Raw genomic sequence first — 27,519 nt, 5'->3', positions numbered from 1 at the left:
TATTAACAATTTTGGAGCTCCCATTTGTAAACATAATCTTAATTATTTCAGCATTTCTTCAGTCTTTCCTATGTCCTTAGGTGCTTTCCTCAATACAGAGTGTCTCAATCACTAAAATTTAGATGTTTGGTATTTTCCATATCAATTTTTTAAATATGACTATGAGTATTTTTATGAATATTTTGCAGATAGCCACCATGGAGATTAAATGCATACCTTATCTTACTCATCTTTTTTCTTGGTAAGAGGAAATAATGTCTTAATAATCTGTAAGGTGTTAAAGAAACAGTAGTACCTAGCAGTAGCAGTAGCAGTAGCAGTAGTATCTAGTGTCAAGACTATTGGGCCACATCCCAAGAGACCTGAGCCCTTCTTTTGACTGGATTTCTGTACATCCTTGGCATATCACATCAGTTTTTTGAGCCCTGTTTCTAAAACTGAGATGGAAGTGCTTTGGTAATTAAAAAAGCCAAACAAACCTCCTTTCCTCACTAATGAAGAACAACATGTAAAAGCAAGGTACTGTTCCTACTTACACACAGGGGCTTCATCCACTGATCACTGATGATAAAAAAGACAGTGTTTATTCCAATTAGTTCTTTAAATAGCTCTATTTGCCTCTTCACTTTGACTGTGATATTCACCTCTTAGCTTTTAATTTGTCAGTGGGAAACACGCTAGCATGCAGAAGATGCTGATTTTGGCAGTTCTGGTGGTGTAACTTTTCTTTCCACTTCACATTTTACTTGTGCCTTTTACTTGTTTTCTTTTTCTTCCCCACTCCTTTCTCGATGAATCAGATGTCCTGGGAATCTGAATACACAGCTTTTGTTCCAAGTTGTGCCAGTGCCTGCTGAATGACCATATTTAATGGTGGAGGTGCACAGAGGGATGCAACAAGGCCGTGCACTGCCTGTCCAAATCACGTAGTATGGAAATGCCATTTACTCTCCTGAAAGTGTGCGCCAAGTGCCTGATACAGGCCAGTCCTAATACAGTCAGCATTTCCACCTCCTCTCAGCACAAGAGGAACGTGGCTGCAGAGGAGAGACCACCTTCTCACCCTTCCACAGCCTCCTCCCTGGGTCCTGCCTGGCCTCCCCGCTGCAGAGCCTGGCAGTTACGGCTGTGCTAGCAAACAAAATGAGGGCACACAACAGGACTAATCCCTCAGGTGCTAGCACGCTGCCTGGCATGGTTTCGGCCCACACCAGCCAGCAACCCCAGACCATGTGCAGGTCTAGTTTGAGGACCAGAGTCAGTTCCCAGGAGGCAATATACATATATACACATATATATATATACGGGGATGCCTTGCCTGGAGGGAAGAGAGGTTTGCTGGCATGGCTCTGAGCCATGCCATGCACTCAAACAATAGGCTCTGGCCCCTATCAATATAAATGTAGGTGGGTGTCTGAGCTGGGACATTTTCCTATAGCAAGTAGAAGACATGACATTTAATGCCTTGATAAGTGAAATATTTTATCAGGTGGAAAATGATAGAAATAATGGTGTGCTACTTCTCCACCAAAACTCTTTCTTTTCTAAGTGGAACAGAAAAGGTTAAAGTTTTAGCAGTAGACAAGTAGTTAATGGTTTATCCATCACAAGGTTATGAATGTATGATACCATTTTATAGCAGAGCAGACAGTCTGCACCACAACATGCCTTCACTCCACTGGGACAGAATATTGGTTGGAATTACCTGTTGTGTAGTGACTGTGACCCTTTGGGCGCTGTGTATTTGGCAGCTTGTCCTCAGATTTAAAACAGGTAAGAAATATAATTCTACCCCATTTGAGCTCTATTTGAGCTCTTTGAGTTCTTTTTCCTTTCCTTAAGTATTTAAACATGATTGCTGATAAAATTATTACATCCATGCTGTATGCTTCTTAGGTGGAAACATTTTTCTTCTTACACCGATGTTTAAAGAAGTACCCCAGACTTTGCATTCTGCTGTAAAACAGAATAGGACGGCAAACAATCTCTGGAGTATTTTCCTTGTAACATGTTTACACTGTACATGATTCCTCTGATAGAACTTTGAGAAATGTCTTGAAATTTTCTCACTCTTCCAGTAGAAATCTGATTTATTTTTCAAAAGACAAAAATAAACCTCTAGCTAGTCTAGTAAATTATGTTTTAAAGAGGAAATATTTAGCTTTACATATGTTTAGATGTTTGCATGCATATAAGCAAAACATGCTGTATAGCACCTGTTCATGTTTTCATTACAACTTGCATTACAGAAAAATCTGTTGAAAGAATATCGGAGATATTGGTTTGCATATTCTATACCTGAAAATCAGGTCAATGCAGCCTTGTAAGACACTTTTGTGCACAAACTTGGAGCGGAAAACTGGTCAGTGTTTCCTCTCAGCAAAATACTCACTATATTGACATGATACAAAATTATGCATGGACCTATATTCAAAACTCATAGAAAGAATCAGATACTCCTGGCTGCTTGTCCAGCAGGGAGCCAGATATGATCGCATACCAAGAAGCCTAGGGAAAAGTTTATATGAGGATACATTAGGTTATATTTACTTCAAGAGATTTATGAGATGTTTGTAGGGAGGGAACACACCCAAGCCCAAGAAATGGCACATAAGTAAACAGCAATTATTTAACGTACGTCAGTAATAATCTACCTTTGCTAATATAAGTATATGCCCAGCGTTTTGTTTGACTTGATGGAGCTAAACCCAGATGCGAGGGGAGTTAACTCTCAGTGCAACTTGGGGATAGCTCTGCTTATGCCTAGGATTTACACAACTGCAGGCAAATGAGCTGCTAGGAACTGGATTTAAACTGCAGCTACTTCAGGGATGGAGAATACCTCCTGCCCATCTGATGCATTGCTTGTCGTGCATAGTGGTAGTGTTTCTTCTTTATTCAAACTTTAACCACAAGTATTAGCATTAACAGTTCCCATGATGTTTGATTAAAAAAACCCCAACAGTTCATGATGACATAGTATTATGCAAGAATGGTCAAAATCAGTGTGATTCTTGAGATGATTAATGTCTGCAAAACTTAAAAGCCAAAGACAAATAAAAAGATGATGTTTTCTGCATCTTAAAATAAAACCAGAAGAACCTCATGATTTTAAGCCAATGCCACAATTACTGGAGCCTAATGAGTTTTACTACATGTGGGGTAGACATGACTCCATTAGTCAGCTCAAGAATTTGTATTTGTGAAAGACACAGACTTCCCTCTGCAAAAAAACCCCGCTTTACAAAGGTACATGACACCTTGAACAGTAGGCCAAGAAAGGTTACCAGGGAGCACTAAATAGAGCCACAGTTTCGACTAGCATTAACAGATCCTGTGAGCATCATGTTGTTGTTACAGAAGGACTCTTTTGGGGAAGGCAAAGGTAAGGCTGATGCTGTTTGCTGGCACCTGCTCTTTGCTGCGCAGGCTGCGTGGCAGCTGTGTCTGCACCTCCAGGGGCAAACGCTGGACTTTTTACCCCACAGCTTTGTTCTTTTCTGTTTTACTGCTTTCAAAGGAATGTCAGCCCTGTCTTCCTTTTCACCTTTCCTTTTCCTTACACTCCTTTTGCAGCCTGTGACTAACAGTGCCAAAGCCAGACCCCGATACCCTAGCCCGGCTGTGGAAGCGCCGCCACCGCTGCTCCCACCCGAGGCTGCCCCAGCCGCTCCTCTGCCCTGCTGCTTGGCAGGCAGCCCAGGGTCTGTGCATTTGCAGGGAAGTGCGGCTCCCTCCCTGGTTTTGGGATCCTCTGTGCCAGATTACCCTGCTGTGTCACCTTCTGCCTGGCTGCTTCGGGTGCGCGTTCACCAAGTAAGACAGAGGCTTGGAGCTGTGCTGCAGGTTCCCCAGTATTTTGTGGGTTCCCAGCCTCCCAATCCAAAGCAAGTGGCTGAGCCCCGGTGTCACTCCTCTGCCATGTGGCCCCTTGGGCCACACGCATGTGCCTGGCAGGTGAGCCAGCACTGCTGGGCAATGGGGCAACAGCTGCCCAAGCAGGCACCCAGCTCCCCCAGATACAGCAGTTCTCTGCAGCTGCTCAGCTTGGGCCAGCCAGATCTCAATTGCGGGAGGAGTTTTCTTTTTCTTTCTGTAAGAGAGAAATGGAGAGACAATGTTTTTTGAAAAGCTGATGGCTAGCGAAGACATTACCTAGTGACACATAGATGTTATTCCACTGTCATCATAGACATCTGGCTGTAATGTAGCTGAGACAGCCTGAAACACAAATGCTAAATAGCAACAACATGAGCAAAAGCTGAGTGATGCGTGCCAAGAACAGAATTACCCCCGCCACGTGGCACATCCCCTATAGTTTGCAATAATCTTCCAGTTATATGAATTCCATTAAAGAGTAAGAAGTTAGGCAATCTTTTTAGTTCAGTGAGAACATTAGAAATATAAAATAGCACATGTGTTCCTGGCAGCACTGTTTACTTTTGAATTTTCTGGCTTTACTCTATTTGTCAGCGTCTCAAAACATGGGCACTAAAATGTCAGATCAAATGGCAGTCCTCAACTCCAGTTTTCTGCATTAGTTCAAGGCATACACTGCACCTAGTGCACAGGTGCACAATTTCCACCATGAACCTTATGGGAAGGGATTCCAACTCCATCCTTCATTTAGGGACCGGGTGAGACTGACTGTCAGGAAACCTTGGTCCGTGGAGATCCCCCAGGTCCTGGACACATCTTTCAGAGCCTGAGGTCCATCAACTCCTTCCCTTTTGCAATTTCTGCTGCAGAATACCCCTTAGCCATTCAAGATTTGCCAGTCTCTTTTTTAAGAAACCTTAACATTTTCAGAGCTTGACAAACACAGCAAATACCATGGTATATTCAGAAATTTCTAAGATCTGCAATTTCTCTGCTATTGCTTATACTGTGCTTTTTTGTTTCTGAAGCTGCAGCAGCCTGCGCAATGACTACTTTGAACAAAACCCACTGTTTCTGCCAAAAGACAGAATAAAGATCAGCACGTGTCCTGGAGTGTGGATAGAGGCTATGCCTGAGATTGGGGCATGCGTTTTTATCTGCTTTATCCTATAATGCCTGTCTTAAATCAGAGTATCTCTGTCTGATTGTTGGATGTGTGACTATGCATGTCCTTGTTACAGTTCCAGGTCCCTCAAGCACTGGGAATCTGTGGCCCTGTTTTGCCTTATTGCTCTTGTGAAATCCTGCAGAAGTAATTTGGGCTTTTCACGGGTTCAACAGCTTGAGCTTTTGGCAGCCCGGAGGCCCACACCAACACTCCTGCTCGTCCAGCAGCTGCACAAAACTGTTTCCACCTACATTGCTGTGGGAATGCAAATTCATGTTTGAAAGCTTTGACCCCACATTCATGCCATTGGTTTTAGGGGCAAGGAGGGACCAGCGACTGAGTGCATGGGCGAGACTGTGGATCACATATATTTTTTAGTTGAATATTTTTTAGTTGAAGCTTCAAATAAATCATGTTTTTTTCTTTCCTTCATCAAATTATAGATACATGTTTTTACATACATATTAATGAATATATTTATATCTTGATTCTTTATTTACACAGACACTACAGAATCCATGGTACCTCCGTGCTTCTGCCTCAATGGTGGCGTCTGTCGGGATGGAGCCTGCGTGTGCCCAGAGGAGTGGGTGGGATCTCTTTGTGAGATAGGTCAGTACAAGCCAGGCAGCATGGGCAGCTGGCATCATTTCTGGGAACCCCTCTGCTTTGGGAGGCCCCTGAACTTCCCCCCCCCGCTGAGACCTGCTCAGCAGGGTCAGATCCGCAAGCAGTGACGTGGCTCTTCTTTCTAGGTGAGGCCATATCCTTCACCCACTTCTGTCACTCTTTCAAATGAGTAATATATCTGGGGAAGACATTACAGGTTTCAACTGTCTGTGGCCTGTTTCTAGCCAATTTGGCCTTTGTTTGAATTCCTCTGTTTGAAGATCACAGTGATTTGAAAATCTGGTTCAGATCCCAGTGGCCAGTATTGCCGTGTCTGGATCTGCCAGTCTTTAAGGGACACCGTCCAGCTCATCACCCTGCAGGACAATGCCTGTCCTCAGCTCCTGCTGCCACTGGCACTGGTTTTGGATGAGTCAAATTTCCTACACCTGGCATAGCTCTGGCCTGGTTGACTCCCATTTCAGTCCCCTCTGCCACAGCATGGCATCACTGCACTGCCGTAACTGGAGCGGGTGCTCCCAGCTGATGCTGGGAGGGTGCTGGCTCACTGAGGCCCAGTATCTCTAGAGCTGGTAAGATCCCCAGCTCACGCTTTCCAAACCAACAACCCACACTGTGGCCAGTGTGACACACGGATGTGCCATCATGTGTCAGCTGCACCTTTGTCAAATGAACTTACATGTTTGGTCAGAAGGATGTCAAAAGATCTGCAGCTTAACCAGGAAAATATTCTTGGTGAAGGCTGCTAGCTAGATGGAAACTTCAGGTCTCCCATGTAATTTCTCTTATGACATGATGGGTAGCACATCCAACAGACAACGACAAGATTGGATGGGTTCATGAAGGATTGGAACATTTGGGCAAAATGTTTCAGAGAAGTTGGCTTAAATAAAATAATCATGGCTGGGATTTCAGCACTGGAAACAAACCATTATGATGACACTGTAATTCCCTGTGTTCACTCCGCTGGTATTCTGTATTTGATTTGCTGTGAATTGCCTTAAAGAATAGATGAGGTAAGAATGTTTGGACAGGCATCGTTAACCTGAAATAATAACAAACATTATTGCATTTACAAAATCTGAATTTTACTCTGTTTTCCTGAGGAACATTTATACTGCCCATCTGTCTGTTGTTCCACCTCCTTGGTAACTTTAACTTGCTGACCAGTTTCAACTAAATCCACTAGATGGTTACAGGTCTTAAAGGTCTTGAGATCCTATGAGTTTTGCACATATCACTAGTTGGGTACAGAAGACCAATCCTGTAAATACCTCACTGAGAACAAGGCAAGGAGACTTATGCCGGCAGTGAGGAGGTGGGGGCCATGTGGCCAGCCAATCCAGTCTAGCCACTAAGATGCATAGCTCTAAACTACCCATGACATTTGTCTCCTCTCCACCAGCTTACAAAATAAAGATGTATATTTTATGTATTGGGAATATAAAGATGGATGTAGGACACAGAGGTGAGGGGGGTTGAGGCATGATGGGGCATAAAGAGTGTGGGAACATAGTGCTAAAGGTGTTAGGGGAGCTGGAAGGAAGTGCAGCCAGGTGTTGAGGGTATAGCGGAGGTGATCTGGTTTATTGCCAGCAGGAGAGAGCAGGGCATATAGGGTAGACAACTTTTGTAAACCAATTACTTTTGTTCTAATGGTGACAGAAAATTTCCACTTGGCTCGTATTTCATTCCTTTTTTACATTATGTCATAGTTACTTTCCTTCACAGATCGTGACAAAGGGCCTGGTCTTCTTCCTACTTGTGGTTTGTTTGTTGTCTTTTTTTTAAATTCCGGAGCAATGCTACTGAAGTCAGAATATTTGCAATAATTTGCGATTTGCATCAGTGGGGAAAAAAGCACCAAACAATTTTATTTCAGATGGACTCTCTTTTGTAAGTCCAAAACCAAGTAGTATAGATATGTATATAAATCAGCCCAAAATACTTTCAGATCAAGGCTTGAATAACTAGAAAGATAAAAAATAAAGCTTGAATAGGTACTCATGTATGAATGCATATGTATTCATGCATGAATGTAGCAACTTATTCTTGGCTTTTAACTGTCAGAAGGAAGGCAGGATCACCACAAAAGTATTCAAATCCATGGGTCTAGACAGGATTCATTCAAGACTGCTGAAAGACCTGGCCGATGTCACTGTGGGGCTGCTATGTGTCACCTATGGTGATCAAGAGAGGCCACAGAAAACTGAAAAAAGACCAACATTATGCCCACCTTTAAGAAAGGCAGGAAGGAGGACTGGGGGTACCATAAGCCAGCCAAGCTTACCTCAGGCCCTAGAAGTATTATGGAGCACGTCCTCTTGGAGTCTATTTCCATGCATGTGAAAGACAAGAAGATAATCAGGAACAACATGGATTTACAAAGGGCAAATCACGTCTGACCAACCTGACTGCCTTCTGTATGAAATAACTGGCTATGCAGACAACAGAAGAGCAACAATGTAATATACCTTGATTTTAGAGACGCCTTTGACACCATCTCCCTCAGCATTCTTGTTTGGTAGGTGAAGATGTACAGGTTGGGTGAATGAACCATTAGCTGGGTTGAAAATTAACTCAACAGCCAAGCTCAAAGGGTAGTGACCAGTGACTGGATTGGAATATTGTAAAAGTAGAGTATGAACCTGCTGGTCGATACTAGGGCCAGTATCATTTAATGTCTTCATCAAAGACCTGAACGACGACACAGCATGCCCTCTCAGCAAATCTGCAGACAGTACTAAACTTGGGGCAAGGCGGAGGTATTGTTGACACAGTTAATGGCAGAGCTTCAATGCAGAAGAACCTTGAGAAACCTGAGGATCATGTCAACAGAAACTTCAGTGTCCAACAAGGTCGAGTGCTGATCTCTGTGCCAGGGACATTGGTACAGACCAGGAACTTGCTGGTTGAGGAGCAGCCCTGCTGGGAGTACCTGGGAGTGACGGTGGATGCCAAGTTCAATATGAGCCAACAGTGTGAGTTCGTTGCAAATAAGGCAGAGCAGCTGTGCTACGTGGAGGGAGACTGGTTGACAGACACTATTACCCTCCCCTTCCTGGCACTGGTGAGGCACTACCAGGAAATACATGCTTAGTTTTGCCCCCTGCACCCCAGGCTAAAAAGGCTTGGAGAAACTGGAGAGGGTCTAGCAGGATGCGGTGAGGACTGTGAGGGGCCTAGGGCAGGTGGCCTACAGGGAGCATTTGAGGGAGCTGGGCTTGTTCAGTGTGGTGCGGAGGAGGCTGAGGGCAGAGCTAATAGCAGCCTCCAGCTAACTGAGCCGAAGTTGAATCAACCATTGAATCCAAACTCTTCTCGGTAGCACCAGACGGTAAAGCAAGGGGCAGCAGTCATAAATTGCAGTTTGAGAGGCTGAGATTGAGCATGAAGAGAAATGTTTTGGTTAGAAAGGTTGCCTGTCACTGGAACATGTTTTCCAGGCAGGATGTGGAGCCTCTGTTTGGCCTAGATGCCCTTCAGAGGTTCCTGCCAACCTCAGATTTTTGAGACACCTCACCCTGCTAATCACCTCCTGGAAAGCAAGGTTCAGCTATGGTGCTATAAGGCAGACCTAATCTTTGCAGAGTCATGCGTCCTTATTTGTTCATAACCATTTCTATTGAAAGAAAGTACCGCTGTGTCATGGGAAACCGAGACCCTATAGAAAATAAGACCCACAGAAAGTTACATGACTTGGCAAGGAAGCCCGTGCCAGAACACGGAGAACACTCCAGGTCTCCTGAGCCCCACTCAGGACCCCGACCATAAGTATGGTTCTTTGACTCAGTCCTGCTAATGGGACACAGTCAGCTGAAATGTGGTCCGAATTAGCAAAAGTTAGCAAAAACAGGATGTTGCAAGTCCTAACACCAAGCAAAAATTTTCTGCCTGTGTGCTGCTGTATTTTTTTCAAGTGTTTGCAGCATTGCAAGGTAAGTATGTGTTAAGTTATAGCGGTATGGTATGACATGAGAATGCAATAGGCTGCCGTACTGGGTCAGGCCACGGGTCCACTGAGCTCATCATCCTGCCTTTAGATGTAGCCAGTACCAGGAGCTTAGACAAGGTGTGGGGTTTGGGGTGGCCACCCCGTCTGGTTCCAGCAGGCAGCGGGGCAGTGACTTCCTGCACCAGAAGCCGCATCCGACCCATCATGGTTCAGAGTCACCAAAGGACTGTCCCCTATTAATTGTCCAAATCCCATTTGGAGCAAATGTGTATTTTTGCCCCCTGCTGTATTCTGTGGCATTAGGTTACCGAAGCTGATTTCTGCCTGGGTAACAAGACTCTGGAAGTGAAGCTTTATAATCTTTTACAAATTTTCTAGGACCACAGCAGTGAAAATAGGAGAGATGACAAAAAGTATGGGCTTTTAGGGTTTCAGTGACTTCATAAATATCACTTGTAGCCCCTCATCAGCTTGGGTTCAGACAAGATTTACCCAACTGCTTTTATTTCCTTTAGGGCAAAAGATTCAATGAGCTTCTATTGTCTCAATACTATCTTATTTTTGAAAATTGGTTCTTGTACTAAAAATATTTGATCTAGATATACGGTTTTTTTTTCCTTCTGTGCAGTTAATTTCTGTGAAGCCAGTACTTACACAGTGAACATTTCTGAAAGCATTATAAAAAACCTTACTTTTGAGTGGATAATAGTGGGTAAATACGGCAACTCCAAAGAAAAATGCAAACCTGATACTGTGAATGGTACGTGTTTCTTTCCTTTCACTTCTACTTCCCAAAAGTAAATGTAAGGTTTGTGAAAGATGTCAGATTATTAGACGAGATGAGAGGTTGGCATTTGAAGCTAGAACAGCATAGCTCAGGCAGCAGGAGTGCAAACCTTTCCACACAGCTTTCTACCCCAAATGCAGATAATTTAAGGTACGCACGCCGAGTTGTATCCGTGCCTGTCTGGGACTGGGCTGAGAGTCAGTTAATTTCTGCTCCTGAACAGCCTTTTGATAGAAAAATAATCTATTCATATCCTACTGTTTAGCATTAGGATTCATTTAGCTTTCCATCAACTGTGGTTCCATGAACTGTCTCAGCTTTCAGAGACCTTGTAGAGGAGTAAGTGTTGCATGGCTGCTCCACGTGCCCTTTTCATTTCTTTCACGACATATAAACTATGTTTTTCAGGACATGATAAAAAGTCTTTCTGATAGCTCAGTGCTGATGCCTGCGCCTCCCGTTTAAGAGATGTGTTTCTGCAGCTCTAGCATAACTAAACTTATCTGAATTTGGCATGAATAATGTCAGCCACTCTGACAAGATTGTATATATGAGTATAAAACACATGTTCTAAAAAGAACAATAACTAGTTAAATAATTGATGGTCACTTGTAAAACTGAAAGACAAATATTTTACACGCAAACAGAAAGTAACACTGGATAGGGTGTCACACCCACAGTACAGTTTTAATTCCCAATGAGGTCATGTGCTTGTGAGTGAGTGCTTCTGTACTAAATGTGTATCTTTCTGCTTTTACAAAATTACAGGCAACACTTCAATAGCAATCCGGATGTGCTCCAGAGAAGGGAGAACTCCTACTTTAGAACTCCCCAAAATTCTGAATTGTAATGAAAATCTGGACTCCCTAGCATCACAGGTAATCTTAAATTACTATTTAAACAGTGTCTGAGATTCTGCATCATCCCAAGGAAAAAAAAATGTGATATGAAATTGAGGCAGGAAATATGTGTTACATTTCTTAAAACTTTGCAGAAAGCAAAATGAACAACCAAAGCCTTTTTCAGTGGCATTCTTGGCATGTGCCTGTGTTGCAAATGGCCTGAATTTCCAACGGTGATTATTTTATTTTGCTTGGTTTTGCCTGAACACAGCATCCCACTTCATATTTCTTAACTGGCCTGCAATTTCCTCAGTCAGGTTCCCACTTCACAGCAAACATCTCTGAATGGAGGCGATGCCGACCCAGGATACCAAATCAGGGAGAAAGTAGAAGGGTTTTGGAGAAGACTGGCATGAGGGAATGAAGTGATGCTGACACTGACACGTTAGGAAGGCTTAAGAGCACAGCCTTTCCATTCAGTCCTGTGATCAGCTGAACACGGACAAAACATTTCTGTCCCTCAAGAATTCAAATTCAAACTCTTTTGTATGAATGACAAACTCTTCCTGATAAAATCCATAAACCCCTAAGCCTTGCTTTAAGGCTTAGCTCTGCCATATCTACAAAACATGCAGAGCTGAACATGACTAAGCACATTACAGACAGTGACTGCTTCTCTTCTTCTGCTTCTGCGCTTCGTTTCCTTATCACTAGTCCCAATTGAAAAAAAAAGAGAAAAAGAGACCAGCTACTGTCCCTTTAAATAAGAGAAGTCCCTTTCATCATGCATTTTTGCTTGACTATTGTACCTTCAACCCAATGCTTCACCTGCCCGGATCCTTTGATGGGAAACCCTTGAGCTCAACATTATATTTTCCTGGTACATGGCCTTCACTAAATGGTTCAAATGCGAAATCTTCTCTAAAGTAATATATAATATTAGTAGTAGCTATTTCTAACGCTAATAAGATACAACATAAGGTTGCAACATAAGGTTATTTGCTGCCATTAGTAATTTGGGGTTTTGTTACGAGTTGTGGTGTCGTGCTGCCATCTAGTGAGCCTAGGGCAGCTCGGGGTGCAAGGGTGAATGCTAGGAAATGGGAGGAGGAGGTGTTCATGCCAGTGATCCAGAGCCCAGGTTTAAAAGGATGTTATTCCCCTTAAATACAAATATTTACTTTGAATACAAGGTCATGCTAAAAGTCAGGAGTAAGAATAGTGAAAATAGGCGTTCACGATGTATTGTTTGTTCATGGTGCATATGCAGATGTTTTCAAGTCAAATAATATCATCTCCAGTAATTATAAATGCAAATTTCCTTCCTCCCTATGCAACACATTCACCTTTCTTAGCCTAGTCTCCATAGCCTACAAAGGAAATTCTCCTAATGATTAGCAGATTTTCCATCTCTAAGTCTTACTGTTACCTAGCTATACCTTCATATAACATACAGCTAATGCCTCATCTTTTTTTGTGTTTAGACTCTTAAGATACTATAAACATTTACGCTTTACCCATTAAGTGCTAACTGACTCAAACTGGACACAACCGGTGCTTCTAGCAATTCTTATTAGTATCTCCAGCACCAGAATATTTTCTTTGTTTTTTCTACATTTATTCCAAGCTGACACTATATACAAGGTACTGAAGTGAGGATAATGTTCTCGGTACAGGTTATGAGCACTGTGTTGAGAAGCACGATCATTCCAGATGACATTTCTCAAGTTCCTCTGATGGCTTTTCAAAAAATCCCATTCTGGTCATTTAAGGAATAGTGAAAGGTGTACAGAAGTTTACAGACTCAGAAGGTCAATGACCTCAACACAAAGGGGAGGTCCTGCTGCTGTCTACAGCTACCTCACGGCAAGGTGTGGAGAATGATGGGGCCAGGCTCTTCTTTGACATGTGCAGTTTTAGGATGAGCAGCAACGGAGACAAGTGGCAACACGGGAAATTCCAATTAGATAAGAGAAAATTCTTCCCCTTGCTGCTGGTCAAACACAAGCAGATTTCTGAAGGAGGTTGCGGATATTCAAAGTGAGCCCCTGAGCAGCCTGGTCTCAGCCGGCCCTGCTGGGCTAGGGGACCTCCAGGGCTCCCTTCCAACCCAAGCTACACCGTGAGTCCATGAAATCATCCCCCAGGGAGAATTTGCAAATGCCACGTACTTGACACGGACAGAAACAATTAGACCACCAATTACTTGTATATTTTGATTTTATGTGAGAAAGTTATAAAAGTGGTGACTCCTTTTCCTTTTCTCATTTTCTTTCTGTTGAATGGCATTTTCCTAACAGGTTGAAACTGCTGACTCCAGCAATGTTTCAGCTATTGCAAGTAACACTCAAATCCTCACCTCCATGCCAGACCAACTGACCACACAGAACATCTCTGCTGCCGCAAACATTGCAGTGCAGATTTTGAAAAAGCCAAATGTTCCAGAAGACTCTCAGGTGAGACTTATTAAGACTAAAATAAGATTTCTGTGGCTTAATATTTGGGATATCAATTCTGTCCCCTCTCTACCAGCAGAAGGAACGCTCTCCTTCTTAACTGTACATAACACCACAACCAAATGCATTCATTGTGCCATTTAGCAGAGTTATTTAAGTGGCCTTGAGTGCATACTTGTGGAATCACTGTTGGGTCAGTTCTCAGAGCTGAGTGTAAATTTGTTTCTTATCAGCTGTTTAGACTTGCATATATCTGAAATTCTAATATGAGCATCATTTGATGTTTAAGTTAATAATTTAATCCTTACTGTCTAAATTAATAAAAGTGTGGTATTTATGAACCCACTGGCGCAAAGCTTGTGTTCTCTCTAAGGGTATCCTGTACTTTGTTTACTCTGTTGTGTGTACTTTCAAGCAACGCTTATTAAGTGTTCTTACTTTGCCCATCCACTATGTAGCACATGGGGTGATTTATTTCAATTGCATTTGAACATTGCCTTTTTTTCTGCTTGTCTCAGGCATCTGTGGCAGTAATGGCTACAGTGAGTCAACTCTTGGATGCCAACAAAACAGAATTCAACCACAATAATCTTGTCAATGTTACAACAAGGTAATGTTAGCTTTTGCCATTTTTTTTAGATGTAGTAAACTGCATTTTCCCTTCTGTTTCAGGATGAAAGTGGTTCATGGACAAGTCAAAACATTTTTAGTGTTCAACTCCAATATGCAGTTTCATTGATTCAGTAGATTTATACCAACATAAACAATTTTGGCTGGATTTTTCTGCTTTGGAGAAACGATGAGGATAAGGAATGAGGAGCAATTCCCGCTGGAGAACCAAATCAGAGAGGAAGCTCAGAAACTGAACTTGTAGCCATGTATTAACAAATAATGGTAACTTTTATCCCACTCATTATTTCAATGCAGCCTCACAAAAACAATGGAGGAATTTTCTTTGACTGGCAACATCTCACAACCCAACGTTGCAATCCAGTCTGCTCCACTGAAATTAAGCTCCTCTACGATTCTGTTTTCGGCACAGAGAGGTAAGTCTGTGTGTGTTGTTGGATCTACCTGGACAAGGCGGTATGTACCATAAATCCTAATGCATCCACTACTAATTCTTGCAGATACAGCACTGGGATATTACCAGTCAACAAAACTAGAAATACAGGAAAATGTCCCTGGGCTTACTGGTGACCTCAGTACTGAAGTTCAGATACTGTTCAACATTATAAAAAACAGTAAGTTCTTTCTCCTACTGAAAACTGCGCCTGGGAAAATTCTGAATGAATATTCACTAAAAATCTCCTTTGGAAAAAAACCCCTTAGCCAATATAAACAATTACATGTTGTTTTTTATGCATGCTGATGCCACACAGTGGTACAAGAAATGCACATGTCAAACGAGCTGGATAATCTTATTTTAAATTTTAAGATTAATGCACATGTACATGTAATGGCCAGAATGCTTTTGGTGTTTGGGACTTTTTCATTTGTTTTGTTTTCTAAAATTGAGAATGTAATGAATCTTTGACCATACCTCTACAGATACCAAGATCAAGAGCTAGTATATACATATCTTGCCTGAAATCCAAAGACATCAACTAAAATTACTACTACTGTCAGGTGTCAGCGAGGACATATACATCCTCGCACCTACATATTGGGATAGTCTTTAATGGCATGGTCATATGGGATTTTTCCAGATGTCCACTACTTAAACTCTGCAGTGCTTGGAGGATAAATTGGTGTCACCCAGGAGGAAAAAAAAAAAAAGGCAGCTTATAGTTCCTCTGCTTCATTTGTTGCAGAAGCTGGTGGGTGTGAGGGAGCTGAACTTTGAACATGTGCATTTCTATGACATGCTAAAAATCACAAGAGTTTCAGACTGGGCACCTGAAACCAGCAGACTTGTCCTCAGTCTCTCTGTATAGTGACAGTAACACTAAGACATCACAGCACAAGAGTATAACGAAGGGGAAGTTTGTGGAGTGCTTAGACATCATAATGCTGAACATCATTGCTATACAAGCCCAGAGAGAAATGAATAATTCAGTCCTCTCACCAGGGTGAGAAAAGGCTCGAAGAGATAAATCAGGTAGCCCCACGCACCCAGCAGTGACAATAAAAAAAACACTGAATAGCTCATTAACTCGTCACTGTCCTTTCTGTTCACTGTTTCAGACAACAATCCTGTGGAAACAGTGTGATCATGTAATTAAAGCCTTTACCATAAAAGCCTGTGTATCATAACACTTCCCTCAAGAGAGGTACACTGAATGCACAGCTTGTCTTAAAAAAAATTAATTTCTTCCATATTAAGTGCACAATTGTGACATTTTGTAGATATAAAATTACATTAGTCTCTCTTGATGATCAAATCAGTCTCTCTTGATCTTAAATAAAAAGTATAAAATCAAGAACAAAACCCATTATATAAACCAGGATTTTTTCTTCCTCACTTAAGCAACAATTAAGACTAGTGATTTAAATCACTTTTAGATGAAATCTAATTTGGTAGAAGAGTGCAAAAGAAACAGAGTCCAAAAGTTGGATCTGAAGGCAAAAGTCCAGCCAACCTCTTTTATCCTCTGACTTCCCACTAACTGTAAATGTCTCTGGTGTTACTATTTCTTATTTAGTGTTATTAAAAGCCTGGCCATTTGGAGTGTGTGTATATACTGGGATTTAGGATATTATTTTCCTCATTACCAGTATTTTTCCCCAGAAATGAAATTAAGAGAAGGGTAGTAATTATTTTCACACTCCACCTCAGCAAAAATTGAAGATGACTCTCTTGAGATTCATGGGGAGAGAAGCTCTTCTCTACTTCTTAAATGGATTCTAAATAAATATCTAAACAAAAATCTGCTGTAAATACTGGATGGGTGAAACAGCATAGCGTAGGCTTCTTCAAAGGCACCAGCTTCTCTGATATCTGCTATCCATACCTACTTTTCTGTTTGCCTTGCGAAGGTTCATCAGACAATGGAAGAGTTGGCTTTGTCCTGTATCAAAATGACAAACTCTTCCAGTCACGGATTTATCAGAGTCGCAGTAGTTTCTCTAAACAAATCGTCTCTGGCAACATTGATGGTGGAAGAACCAGTGGTGTTGAAATAGCCTTCAGTCCCAAGGTAAGCCTCCATAAGAAATGCCATGTTCAGTTTGAACCAGAGGCTGCCCTTGCCCTACTACCTGTCTTCAGGACTTAGGGAAGAGACTCAAGCAGAGGGGGTTTTTTTGGCATACTGTGTTGATTTCGGGCAATAAGCAGTTGAGAGAGTTTGTGGGATGTGTAGGTGACATAAGTGAAGGGAATTTAGATAACGTGGCATAGAAAACATTTTTCAACTTTTGTATTTGACACCTGATGTTACTGACTCAGTACTGCTAAACTAGGACGTTTGCAAGCAAAAGTATTGCATAAAAAGTTACAGGTATACCATAGTGGATTTGTCCTAGGGTAGATTAGTCCTAAAACAAGAATGAAAAAAGCCAGGTCCCTGGAAGACAATTTTTCTTTCCAGAAGACTATCAAAATTTTTGAAAACAAGAAAAGGTCAACATGACTCGCATAGCCCAATACACCTACCAATGTGGGGAGTGTTCATTTTTCATACTATCTTTTAACTCCTGCTTCCAGTTAAAATCATCATATGTTTTGTTTTGACTTTCTCCCCCAGGAACTGATTCCAGATGTTACTGCTTTCTTGCAGAAAATGCTCTATGTGAGTGCCCACTTGCCCAAATAACTGAATTTTTAGATAATGTGTACTCATGTTTAGCATGGTTTCTCCAGAAAACAGTAGTTGGCTTCTTCTTACAATATTTAACAAAGGTTTTAAGCTCAAATACATGCATATGATAGATCAGTAATCGTCACCATGGAGCCATACAGTTAAGTGATCTGGGAAACACGTGTCATTTCTAAGGAAATCACTGAAACAAACTTATAATTGATTTTTTTACTCCTACTTTTATTCCTCATTTTTAATTGAACTACTTAGTACAGTGAATAGTTGCTTTCACTACTTATTTGCACTTCAAGCTGCTCGTTGCTTATTAAAAAGCAGTTCTAATTGCAGTACCCTGCAGAAGTATGTTGTCCAAAAATGACTGTATGCCGTTTGACATATGACTGCACGAGCACTGCTGTGCTGCAGGAGGGGAAGGGACGGTTCACGACATTTATCATTGTGTGCTTCCTGTTACAGTGTGGATTCAGCTCTGGTTGGCAGTAATTTAATGCTACTAATATTTGAAAGCTGTTGTTTGGCTTACGCAGAATTCATTTGGCAGTTGTTTAATGCCTAGTCAGTGTGCATGTGAACTGTAATTACCTGAATAATTCACAGAAACGGGTAATTTCATTGGCAATCTTGACTGAGAAAGGCACACAAAGTAAGTTCAAAATGCCAAATTATGCTGTTATTGATATTGTTCATAAGGTTTACTGGAAACCCCATAAATCCCTTCGTAGCTGTCAGCTCCCCTTTCAGAGGATAATTGTCAGTACATGCCGTTTGCTGGTGCATATCTGTTTACGTTTCTGTAGCCACTTTTTCTCCTTGCAATCCCAATCCACAGTACAACACATCTGAACTGCAGCTGCGTGATCACGCCTGTGTCTTTTGGGACTACACTGTCAACGACTGGAGCACCGCCGGCTGTGCAAAAGGGAGAGACCAGTTCTTGAGATGCAGGTGTAATCACACTACTAATTTTGCTGTCCTGATGGTAGGGCTTTGTCCTTTCTTGAATGGGAAGAGTTTGGGGTCTTTTTCATTTTTTTGGTTGTTTTCAACTGTAAGACCAGCATGCCAATGTAAGGGCGTAGGCATGCTGAGCTAGAAGGCACAGGAGTTTAAGATGTCCCCACGTACTTGTTTCTGACCTGTGGCAGAGCTGGCAAATTGGGACATGTGAGTTGTCCCCAGTCTGCTGGAAAGCCGAACGTATTGGTGAGTCCTGGCTTCCTCTGACACAAATTGTGGCTGTGCCCACCTGCCTGTGCACCCCGGCAGCAGGCAAGGGCTGGCACAATTCATTCCCCTTGCTCAGCTGTGGTAGCCTCCAGCTCTGCACCTCCATTGCTGCAGCTGGTTGTTAAATGAGCGTATGTCTAAAGCCTGATGTGCCCCAAGACGCACAGTAGAGTAGCTTGGGATCTGGGCTAGCTGTGGCACTGCCTTGTGCTGGGTAAATAACTCAAAGTACTTAGCATTAACTACTTCTTTTGCTTATATGTTTATAAAAAGCAATTGCTCTGTAAATATTAAGCCTGCTACCATTAAGTTTTATATATTGCCCTCTTGTACTAACAAAACTATTTAGGAATGACTGTCTGTCTCCAACATTTGTCATTCTTTTAGTATTTGTTTCAGCTTCTCTAAACAAAACACTCCCTGGGTAAAATCACATATCTCTGGTCCCTGACACAGCAGTGCCAGGATTTCAGAGTTTCTTTTCACTCTGTCTTCATAGAACAACATTTCCATATTTGTAATATTTACTTGTTTCTGTATTTCCCTTTATCTTATGCATGTCCTTATTGCACAAAATGACTATATTCTACAAAAGACTTGCATCTGTTTATGCAAAGACAACAGTATTTTCTGTTTCACTGTATACATTTACATTTACTTGCTGCTTTATTGTCACTATACAAACAAAGACTGGTTTTGATTTGTAATTCTTCGTAACATCTTACCTTAGACCTTATCCTAAGAAGCCAAAATTCAGAATGCACATCAGTATGAAAAGTTAAAGCTACTTTTTCCAGTCTGTGTCACCTTGCATTTTTCTATGAATAATTTAATCTGCTATTTTGCTAAATATTTGATTGACATTGTTAAGTCTCTTTTTGGAGTTCTTCACAAGCTTCTCTAGTTTTGATGTCCAGAATAATTTTGTGTGATCTGAAAATTTTGGCAGTGGCTAGCAACAGTCATAACTTTACTAAAACATTTTTGTTTATATGTGCAACTAGAAACACAAATTTTAGAAAGAAAGTTATCTCTTCTCATCTTATAACTGATACAATTTGTTTTCTAGGCCTTTCAGATCAAATATAAATATGCAAAGCCTTTGGAGTATATTTCTTACATTGGTGTTGGATTGTCTGTGGCTGGTCTGGTCATTACCATTTTGTTTCAAATATTCACTAGGTAAGAGTGAAGATGTAAAACTGCAAGTATTTTACGCTAAGTTACAATATTTTGCTCTGTATATAGTTTGAGGAAAACAAAAAGAGTAGCCAGTTTAGAACATATTGCAATATAATTGACCGGCAAATAATATTAAAAAAAAAGAGCTAATCATGTAACATAGCTTGGGAAGTAAGTATGGCTTACTAGTTAAAGTGCAGATACGAGATGTCTCAGCCATGCCACTCACCTAGATGAAACTTTAACCTTTCTGTTAATGTTAATCTTTTAATGTGAGGAGATATATATATGATTATTATTCAATAAAGCCACCTTCAAAAATGTGAGCTTTGAAAAGAAATGATATAACACAGTATGGAAGAGCCCAGTACGGTAAAAGGCCAAGCCTTTCACAGGAAACACTGGGCATGGCCGCTGACAAGAAAAATCTTTCCATTGCTTTGACAGGGCAGCTCACCAGCTATAAGATAACAAAGCAGGCAGCGTGTGCTACTGAGGATCAAGTCAAGGGTTGATCCTTTTACCATGGGCTCCCATCACCATGTCTAATCTCTGGGTACTGTCCCAGAGTGACATTTGTCCCATCTGCACGGGGTAAGGGCGGTCTGCCATTTCTGTTCCATTTCATGTCCCCCACTGCCTCGCTGACGTCTCTGTTTACTACCCTGGCCAGGCAGCTGACAACACAGATCCAGCACTGTCTTATTGCTACACTGGTCCACGCTACACGTTGAGGTGTTTAGTTCATTACTCTCACTTAATACTAGGCTTTAAAAATGTGTAACAGTATTCCACCACCAGCATGACCTCCTTTTTATTTTCCTGTATGCCCTGTACCCTGGTATTACAATGTCTAATCAGTTATCTTCTAGCCAGTGACCAATATGCCTGTTACGCTGGTGTCTTCATTTAAGGCTAGTCATTTCAGCCCATTGTCTTATCGCTTAGACTTTTAGCATTCATGTAGAAGCATATATGTTCTCTTCTTGCTATCCTATTTAAATGTTACTCTGCTTTCTGTTGCCTACTTAATAGTTTCTATACTCTATTGCCTTCTGTTTATAAAATGTCTGTAGAGAACAGATGATTTCAAAGCACTGTGATTATACAGCAATGTAGGCTATGTACACTGCTTGTACTACAGTTTTATTGTGAGTGACTTAATTCAAATACAATTGCAGCAAACTTCCTTGATGGACATGCCCAGGGCTAATGGTGTCATGTGATTCCCCCTTGAACAAGGAGCAAAGTCATGCCAACAGAGTTGTAGTTATCATAGATAAATGCATGTTTCTCATTCTGCTTGCACTAATGTAGATTTGGAACAATTCCATCAAGGTCAATGTATTTAAGATTGTAGGAGCTTCCAGACTCTGCCTTTTAAGTGCATTTATAAGACAGTGTTTGGAAGAGGAGGCTTATTATTCTCTGGTACCTTGAAGAGTGTTTAGAAATACTTGTCTTACACTATTTCACCTCTTAACACTGAAGAAAAGGATTCTAAAACGAGCAGAGTGGAAAAAAGAAAATGCATCCCAACTGCTGTTGGAAAAGGCCCAGTCCTAAAGAGTGCTGGGTATTCTCTGTTCTAGTTGAAATCAGACAAAACTGATGGATTTGGTAAGTTGTCTGAGAGTAATGACGGTGTAGAATTCTACAAACAAGTTATTGCTTTGTTTTCTCTCTGTATTAAAGACTGCACACTCTAGCTTCCTTTTAATATCAATGGAAATGAGGAAATATTTTACAGTTTTTCTTATTTTGCTCTACTTTTTTCTCCTAAATGTATTCCTACCAATAGGAAAACTCGAAAGTCGTCTGTAACATGGATGTTAGTGAGTCTCTGTTTCTCTATGCTCATTTTTAACATCATCTTCATCTCTGGAATTGAAAACCAAAATGCCAGGAATCACAGCAGTGATACCACCAGCTACTACCAGCAATACCTTCCTTATGATACCGCCAGTAACACCTTACTCACATCTGACATGGTAGATCCTCCCGCAGACTCCTGGTGTACAGCCGTGGCTGTCCTACTGCACTATTTTTTGTTGGTGACGTTTATGTGGACAGCACTCAATTCTGCACAGTTGTACTTACTGCTGCTTAGAGCCATGAAGCCCCTGCCTGGACACTTCCTTGTAACCATGTCAGTAATCGGATGGGGTAAGATCTAAAGTCGTATATATGGCAACTCTTACCAAAGTATCAGTACATAGTACATTCAGGGAGAGTTGTAAAGATAGGAGGTCAGTAGAGAGCAATTATAATCGGTGTCTCTCTGGTTTAGTGCAATGTGATTTAATAAATAATCTCCTGTTGCTGCTCACACTACTGGTATAAACTGAGCTTGTTTTCATTGTCCTGATATGGCACTGAAACTGATAGCTTGTTCACTAGCACAGCAACATAGGTCTGTTGTGTGCGGGAGAAATTTTCACAGTAATCAAGGCATTCAACAATCTGTTTCTGTCAACTAAGTAAAAACTCTTTCAGATACGGTGATTGTATATATGGACTCAAATTCTTCATTTAGATACCTCTGAGATTCCTCATGACCTCAGCCAGAGCCTTGCATACATCCAAAAGCAAGGAGTGACTGACATTATTTGTTACATATTATTTATTAATAAGCAAAGAGCACATTCTTAAGTCAGTACAGCAGTTAGCAGCAACACTGCAAGTTGAAACGGAACTACTTGGAGGACTGAAGAATGCAGACAGGTGCCCACTAGGTAAAGTAAAAATCTCAGCCTCCTTCAAGAAACTCTTCTAATACAGTGTACAGGAATACCTGCCTTTTCCATGTTGTGTATTCAGCTTGTGTGGTGTATTGTTTCTGATGGAATCTACCAAGCAGTTTTAGATCCTGATTGTTTCATTATTATGTTTTGCATTTGGGTGGAGGGAGAGGCAATTCCTCTACAACTTTTAGAATTTCGACTGCATGTGCAAGCCAGAAAATGTTCCGCAAAAGCTGTCTAGCTACGCGTCACTGTGCTCCACGTATATTCGCACGATAGCACAGCATTAGGTTCTTCACTGTGTCCTGTGACTAGTTACATGTGTCCAAAACAGCATGATTCTGACTCACTGCTTTTCAGATCTGCTTTGAGTGCACAGCAAACACTTGGCAGTCTGGAAGATCTCTATTAGGGCTGAAGGAGGAACAGACTTTAAGAAGCATGTTTATTTCCCAGATAAAAACTTGTGCAGGAGGCTCCCTCCCATGAGACGTGCTGCTTAGCGAACAGGTAGGCAGGAGACATGGAAGTGAAGCAAAGGCATCAAGGAGGCAAGCCCACACTGCCATGCTTCTCAGAGGGCAAAAGTTACACTCTGCATCAAGCTGGTATGAAAATTAATGGTGCTTGGTGCAGAATTTTCTTAAATTAGTTTCTCACTGCTGACAAGAGGGTAGGATTGCACAGCTGTGATGAGGGAGTCAGCTACAGCACAGGAAGGAGTTTGCTCTGTCACCATTGGCGTTGTCTCTGGAAGCTGTGTTCAGGCTCTTTAATGGCAAAAAACAGCAAGTCATGGACATGAGCTGTCCTCAGAAAAATAGTGCTCACAACCCTCAGTCCTGCCTTTTCTCTAGGCTACAGAAAACCCACTTAGCTTAGTGCAAGGCAGATGAAACAGAGCTCTTAAAATCTATGGATTTTAGGAGGCAAGAAGCTATTTGTGTGGAAGGGAGGTACTGCTATGCAACTGAACAATAAATTGCTAATGTTTCTCCTATTAATTAGGAATCCCTGCTATAGTAGTTGCAATAACACTTGGAGCTACTTACAGAGAAGGAAAAGCTTTAAACTACCGACAGGAAGAATTGTAAGTTCATGTATTATTACAACACTTGCTATCCCACACGTTTTGTGATGGCTTATTATTAATACAATTCTAGATTTATTGTTGGTATACTATTTTGTATATCTAAGTACTTAAAAGAAAACAAAACTCTTCACTCAAGCTAAACATTCACTATAAGGAATTGCAGTCTCTCCTCGCTAAGGATTTAGGGTACTGGATCTACATCTGCCTTGAATCCTCCTGCAAGATCCCCTGTGACTTTAAATGGAAGCTGTAGACGCTCTTAGCCTAACTGAAATTCAAGACCTTCATTTAAGCGCATAACTGCATTTCAGTACCTAAACTTAATCCTCCCATTGATTTAAAATCTTTCTGGCCAACATAACTATATCCCTATTTACCCTATGTTTTTGTTACTGGTATTTATTTGAGTGCCCGCATACCAAAGCAGGCTATCAGGCTTACAATGTACCTTGGTGATAGTGGATGATACAGAACAAAGGCAGACTTTCGGAAACGTAAACACAAACCCCCTTCCACATGGTGGCCATCTTATGATACTCATTGAGGGAGCACTGACTTCTAACTTGAGATTATCTGGCAATGAAAAAAAGAGGTAAAGATAATTGCAGGATAACCCTGTCCTCCTGAAGATGCCTCTGTTTTTGTTTCAACCTTTGTCCATTAGGTCTCCCCTATTACTCTTTAGCTCTATTATAATATATACTCTAAAGATAAACTTGCATATGGTGGCCAGATACCTATTTGGTTAGCTATATTGCACCTTATTATATTTCTCTATGCAGTTTGTTTGATAAATCATTTTGCATTCCCCAGAGAAGCATGATTGAAAGCCCTGAGTTCTCAAGGAATGGTTGCCTTTCAGAGATAGGTTAACAAGACCTAGAAAGCCCTATGAGGTTTTTCAGGATGAAAAGTGGAATATTATTTTGCTTTGTTTTGGTATTCTGAATAATGTGTCTAACAAATCTTTTGAAATGGCCTCTCTTTATATTAAAAGTTGCTGGCTTGCAGCACTGGATCAAAATCAGAATTTCAGTGTGCAAAAGCCCATGTTGTGGTCCTTCCTCCTGCCAGTGGCACTCATACTCCTGTTTAACATCATCATCTTCATCAAGATCAGTGTCTCTGTGATATGGAAGAAGAACAAGGATTTGACAAGGTGAGATGGCACAGGACTCCTCAGATCTTTCAGCAAATGTATTCCTTGGTCTCTTGTCACCAGCTCGGACTTTCTTGTCACAAACTCAGATTTTTGACAGAAGCTTTTGTTTTAAAGAAATGTATACTTAAAGCAGTCAGAAAATGAATTCCGTTGTTGCAATGGGTCAGGCTTTGCTCAAGTGCGTATCAATGAATCAGGCTTTTGCCCCCCTTTTTTGGCTGCAGTGTCACTCAGCTTGACTTCAATGAAGGTTATCCCAATTTAAATCCATTTAAGTGAGAGCAGAGCTGGGTCCAGCCAAATGAGAATTATGAATTTCTCAGCGCATCTCAACATCAGGCCAGTTCTCTAGCAGCTTTGAAGCAGATTTACTTGCTCAGTTTTACATCAACACTCCATGTATTGTCACAGGCTGTGTGTCACAAACTCTGCAGTGTACGTTGTATTATGTAAAAGGAGATTGCTTTAATTTTTATTAATCCCACAAAACTGATCTGTTCAACAAAACTTTGTACTATTTCTTCATTCCTTTTATGTACACTTTTTACGCTTGGAGCAAAGAAAATACCTTATCTCTGACTCCCCTCAGGCTTGAGAGAAACTGGACATCCAAACTTCACTGGCAGCTTATTCTTATATTGAAAATTAAGCACATTTGGATTGAACTTATAAGCATTCTAAGAAGCTTATAATAGCATATATATAAAAGCATATAATCAGCATAACATGCTAATTTTCAATGCTTCTTATTGCCTTGGTAAACTTCACTTTTTTGTTAAAGAAAGATACATTCAAGCTACATACTCCAAACACAGATTATTCTGACAAACTTGGTTAGATTTCTTTTTCTGGATTTCTTCTCTGGATGATACGTCAAACAAATGTAAGGAGGTGTATGTTCTCAACTCACCTGAATAACACATCTTTGCAATACAGCCCTGAATAAATAAAAAGTTTAAAGCTCAAAAAGATATTAAATGGTATAAAGATTTAATAACTTTTTTGTGTGTGTTTCTAGGAATAAAAAGGATTCATTTATTAAAAAGATGATTGGCACTATCTCTATAGTAGTAGTGCTTGGAATCACCTGGACGATAGGCTACCTCATGTTAATAAGTCATGAAGAAACCAGTCTTGTTTTCAGCTATCTGTTCTGCATTTTGAATGCTACCCAGGTAAAGTATTTAGCAATTCTGAGACTAATAATTGAGATAACAAAAAAAAAAAAAAAGAGTTGGATTCATTTGTTCTATAGCTTGGTATAGCCTGGGAACTTGTTGGAAAGCAGTTATAGGGATTTAGAATTTTTGTTCAGAAAGGGATGCTATCCTTCTGGTCTGTCACTCGTAAAACTCTTCCCATTCTGCAAATCAATGTGGGATTTTATTTCAAGGTCACCACTGAAAAGACCTTCCTGTCTGAGTGGCTTCTCTTATACCAAATCATATATAAAATTATATTCAGAATGAATATCAGGAAAAAAATTCCACATCAGCTGTGAGAAAAGAGTCCCAGGGAAGTAACTAGAGCTTCCTGGCTTGAGACCTTTCACAATGATCCTGGATAAAAGCCTACAGGAAAGTGCCTGCCTCTTTCTTCCCCACGGCCCTGCTGGATTCTTGGCTTTATATTCATACAGGGCATATGAAGTATGAAGTACTTGGAGTAATGGACCCTTCATTGTTACACCACTAGAATACTTTCTGCAAAACAGCTAATTGGAAATATGTGAAAATCTGCCCATCCCCAAATATTAAGTTGTTTACTATCAGTTTGATCCACTGAAAACTGAGGGCCTGTACACCAGTGGGGATCAGATCTGCTAACTCTCTGTGCAAAAAGTCCTGAAGTGATTACTGCTACACTGATGGATGAATTATACCCGTGATGTAAAACCGAAATCATGAACAGGGAACAGAGATCCATTTATTTTAAACCATGAGCCTTTTTTTTTTTTTTAACCCAGGATACTCCTGATTAATCCTTGAAATGAGAATTTAGAAGAATGGGTATAGAAATTTTGAAGTCCTGCTTCTCTCTGTGTGTGTCTGACTGAAGTGCTGATAGGGCACACCAGCCACATTTAATGTTTATGGCATGCTCAAGCAGGTCTTACCTTCATCCTATCCAGCAGAGGGTAATAAATATGATCCTGAGACATGGTAGCTAATCCATTACAATGTGCAAATGAGGCGACTGTAGCTGCAAATCCATGCTTACATGGAACAATTTTCCTATTGAAAGTACTTCTTTTATCTCAAGGTATTAATGTCATTGTTAGTGGTTACTGAAAATTGTTTTGTGGTTGTTTTTCAAGTGATTGAAATAATATTGAAATAATATTGACTAATCTTTTTTGGTTTTGTCAGCAAAACATAAACCCCACACTTTCATTTACTCTACAGGGACTTCAGATTTGTATTCTGTACACTTTCAGATCACCAATCTTCAAGAAAAAAGTTTCTGAAGTGTTTCCTGTTTTCTGGGTGCCAGAGGTACCACTGTATCTGCATTCAAAAACTTACTACATTTCAAAATCACAGCCTGCAAAACATTCACAGGAAACCTTCAGATCAACCCAGACTTTTTCAGAGAATATTTCCTTGTCTACCTTCCCTAACTGGAGTTAG

General features: G+C 40.9%; 1 protein-coding gene across 1 annotated transcript; it reads left to right on the top strand.

The window, feature by feature from the left end:
* The first annotated feature begins 1,664 nt into the window (after window positions 1-1,664).
* Window positions 1,665-27,519, top strand: ADGRG7 (adhesion G protein-coupled receptor G7). The gene is made up of 16 exons (XM_050893303.1): window positions 1,665-1,773; window positions 5,552-5,659; window positions 10,261-10,392; window positions 11,188-11,297; window positions 13,562-13,717; window positions 14,236-14,327; window positions 14,645-14,763; window positions 14,848-14,961; window positions 16,697-16,857; window positions 18,311-18,460; window positions 19,778-19,890; window positions 21,692-22,056; window positions 23,643-23,724; window positions 24,725-24,886; window positions 25,908-26,064; window positions 27,295-27,519. The coding sequence occupies exons 1-16, from the start codon at window positions 1,665-1,667 to the stop codon at window positions 27,517-27,519; spliced, it is 2,355 nt and encodes a 784-aa protein (XP_050749260.1).

Source organism: Gymnogyps californianus, chromosome 1, assembly GCF_018139145.2.
Source record: "Gymnogyps californianus isolate 813 chromosome 1, ASM1813914v2, whole genome shotgun sequence".
Classification (NCBI taxonomy): Eukaryota; Metazoa; Chordata; class Aves; order Accipitriformes; family Cathartidae; genus Gymnogyps; species Gymnogyps californianus.
The sequence above is the reverse complement of the archived record's forward strand: the minus strand, read 5'-3'. Positions and strand labels throughout refer to the sequence as shown.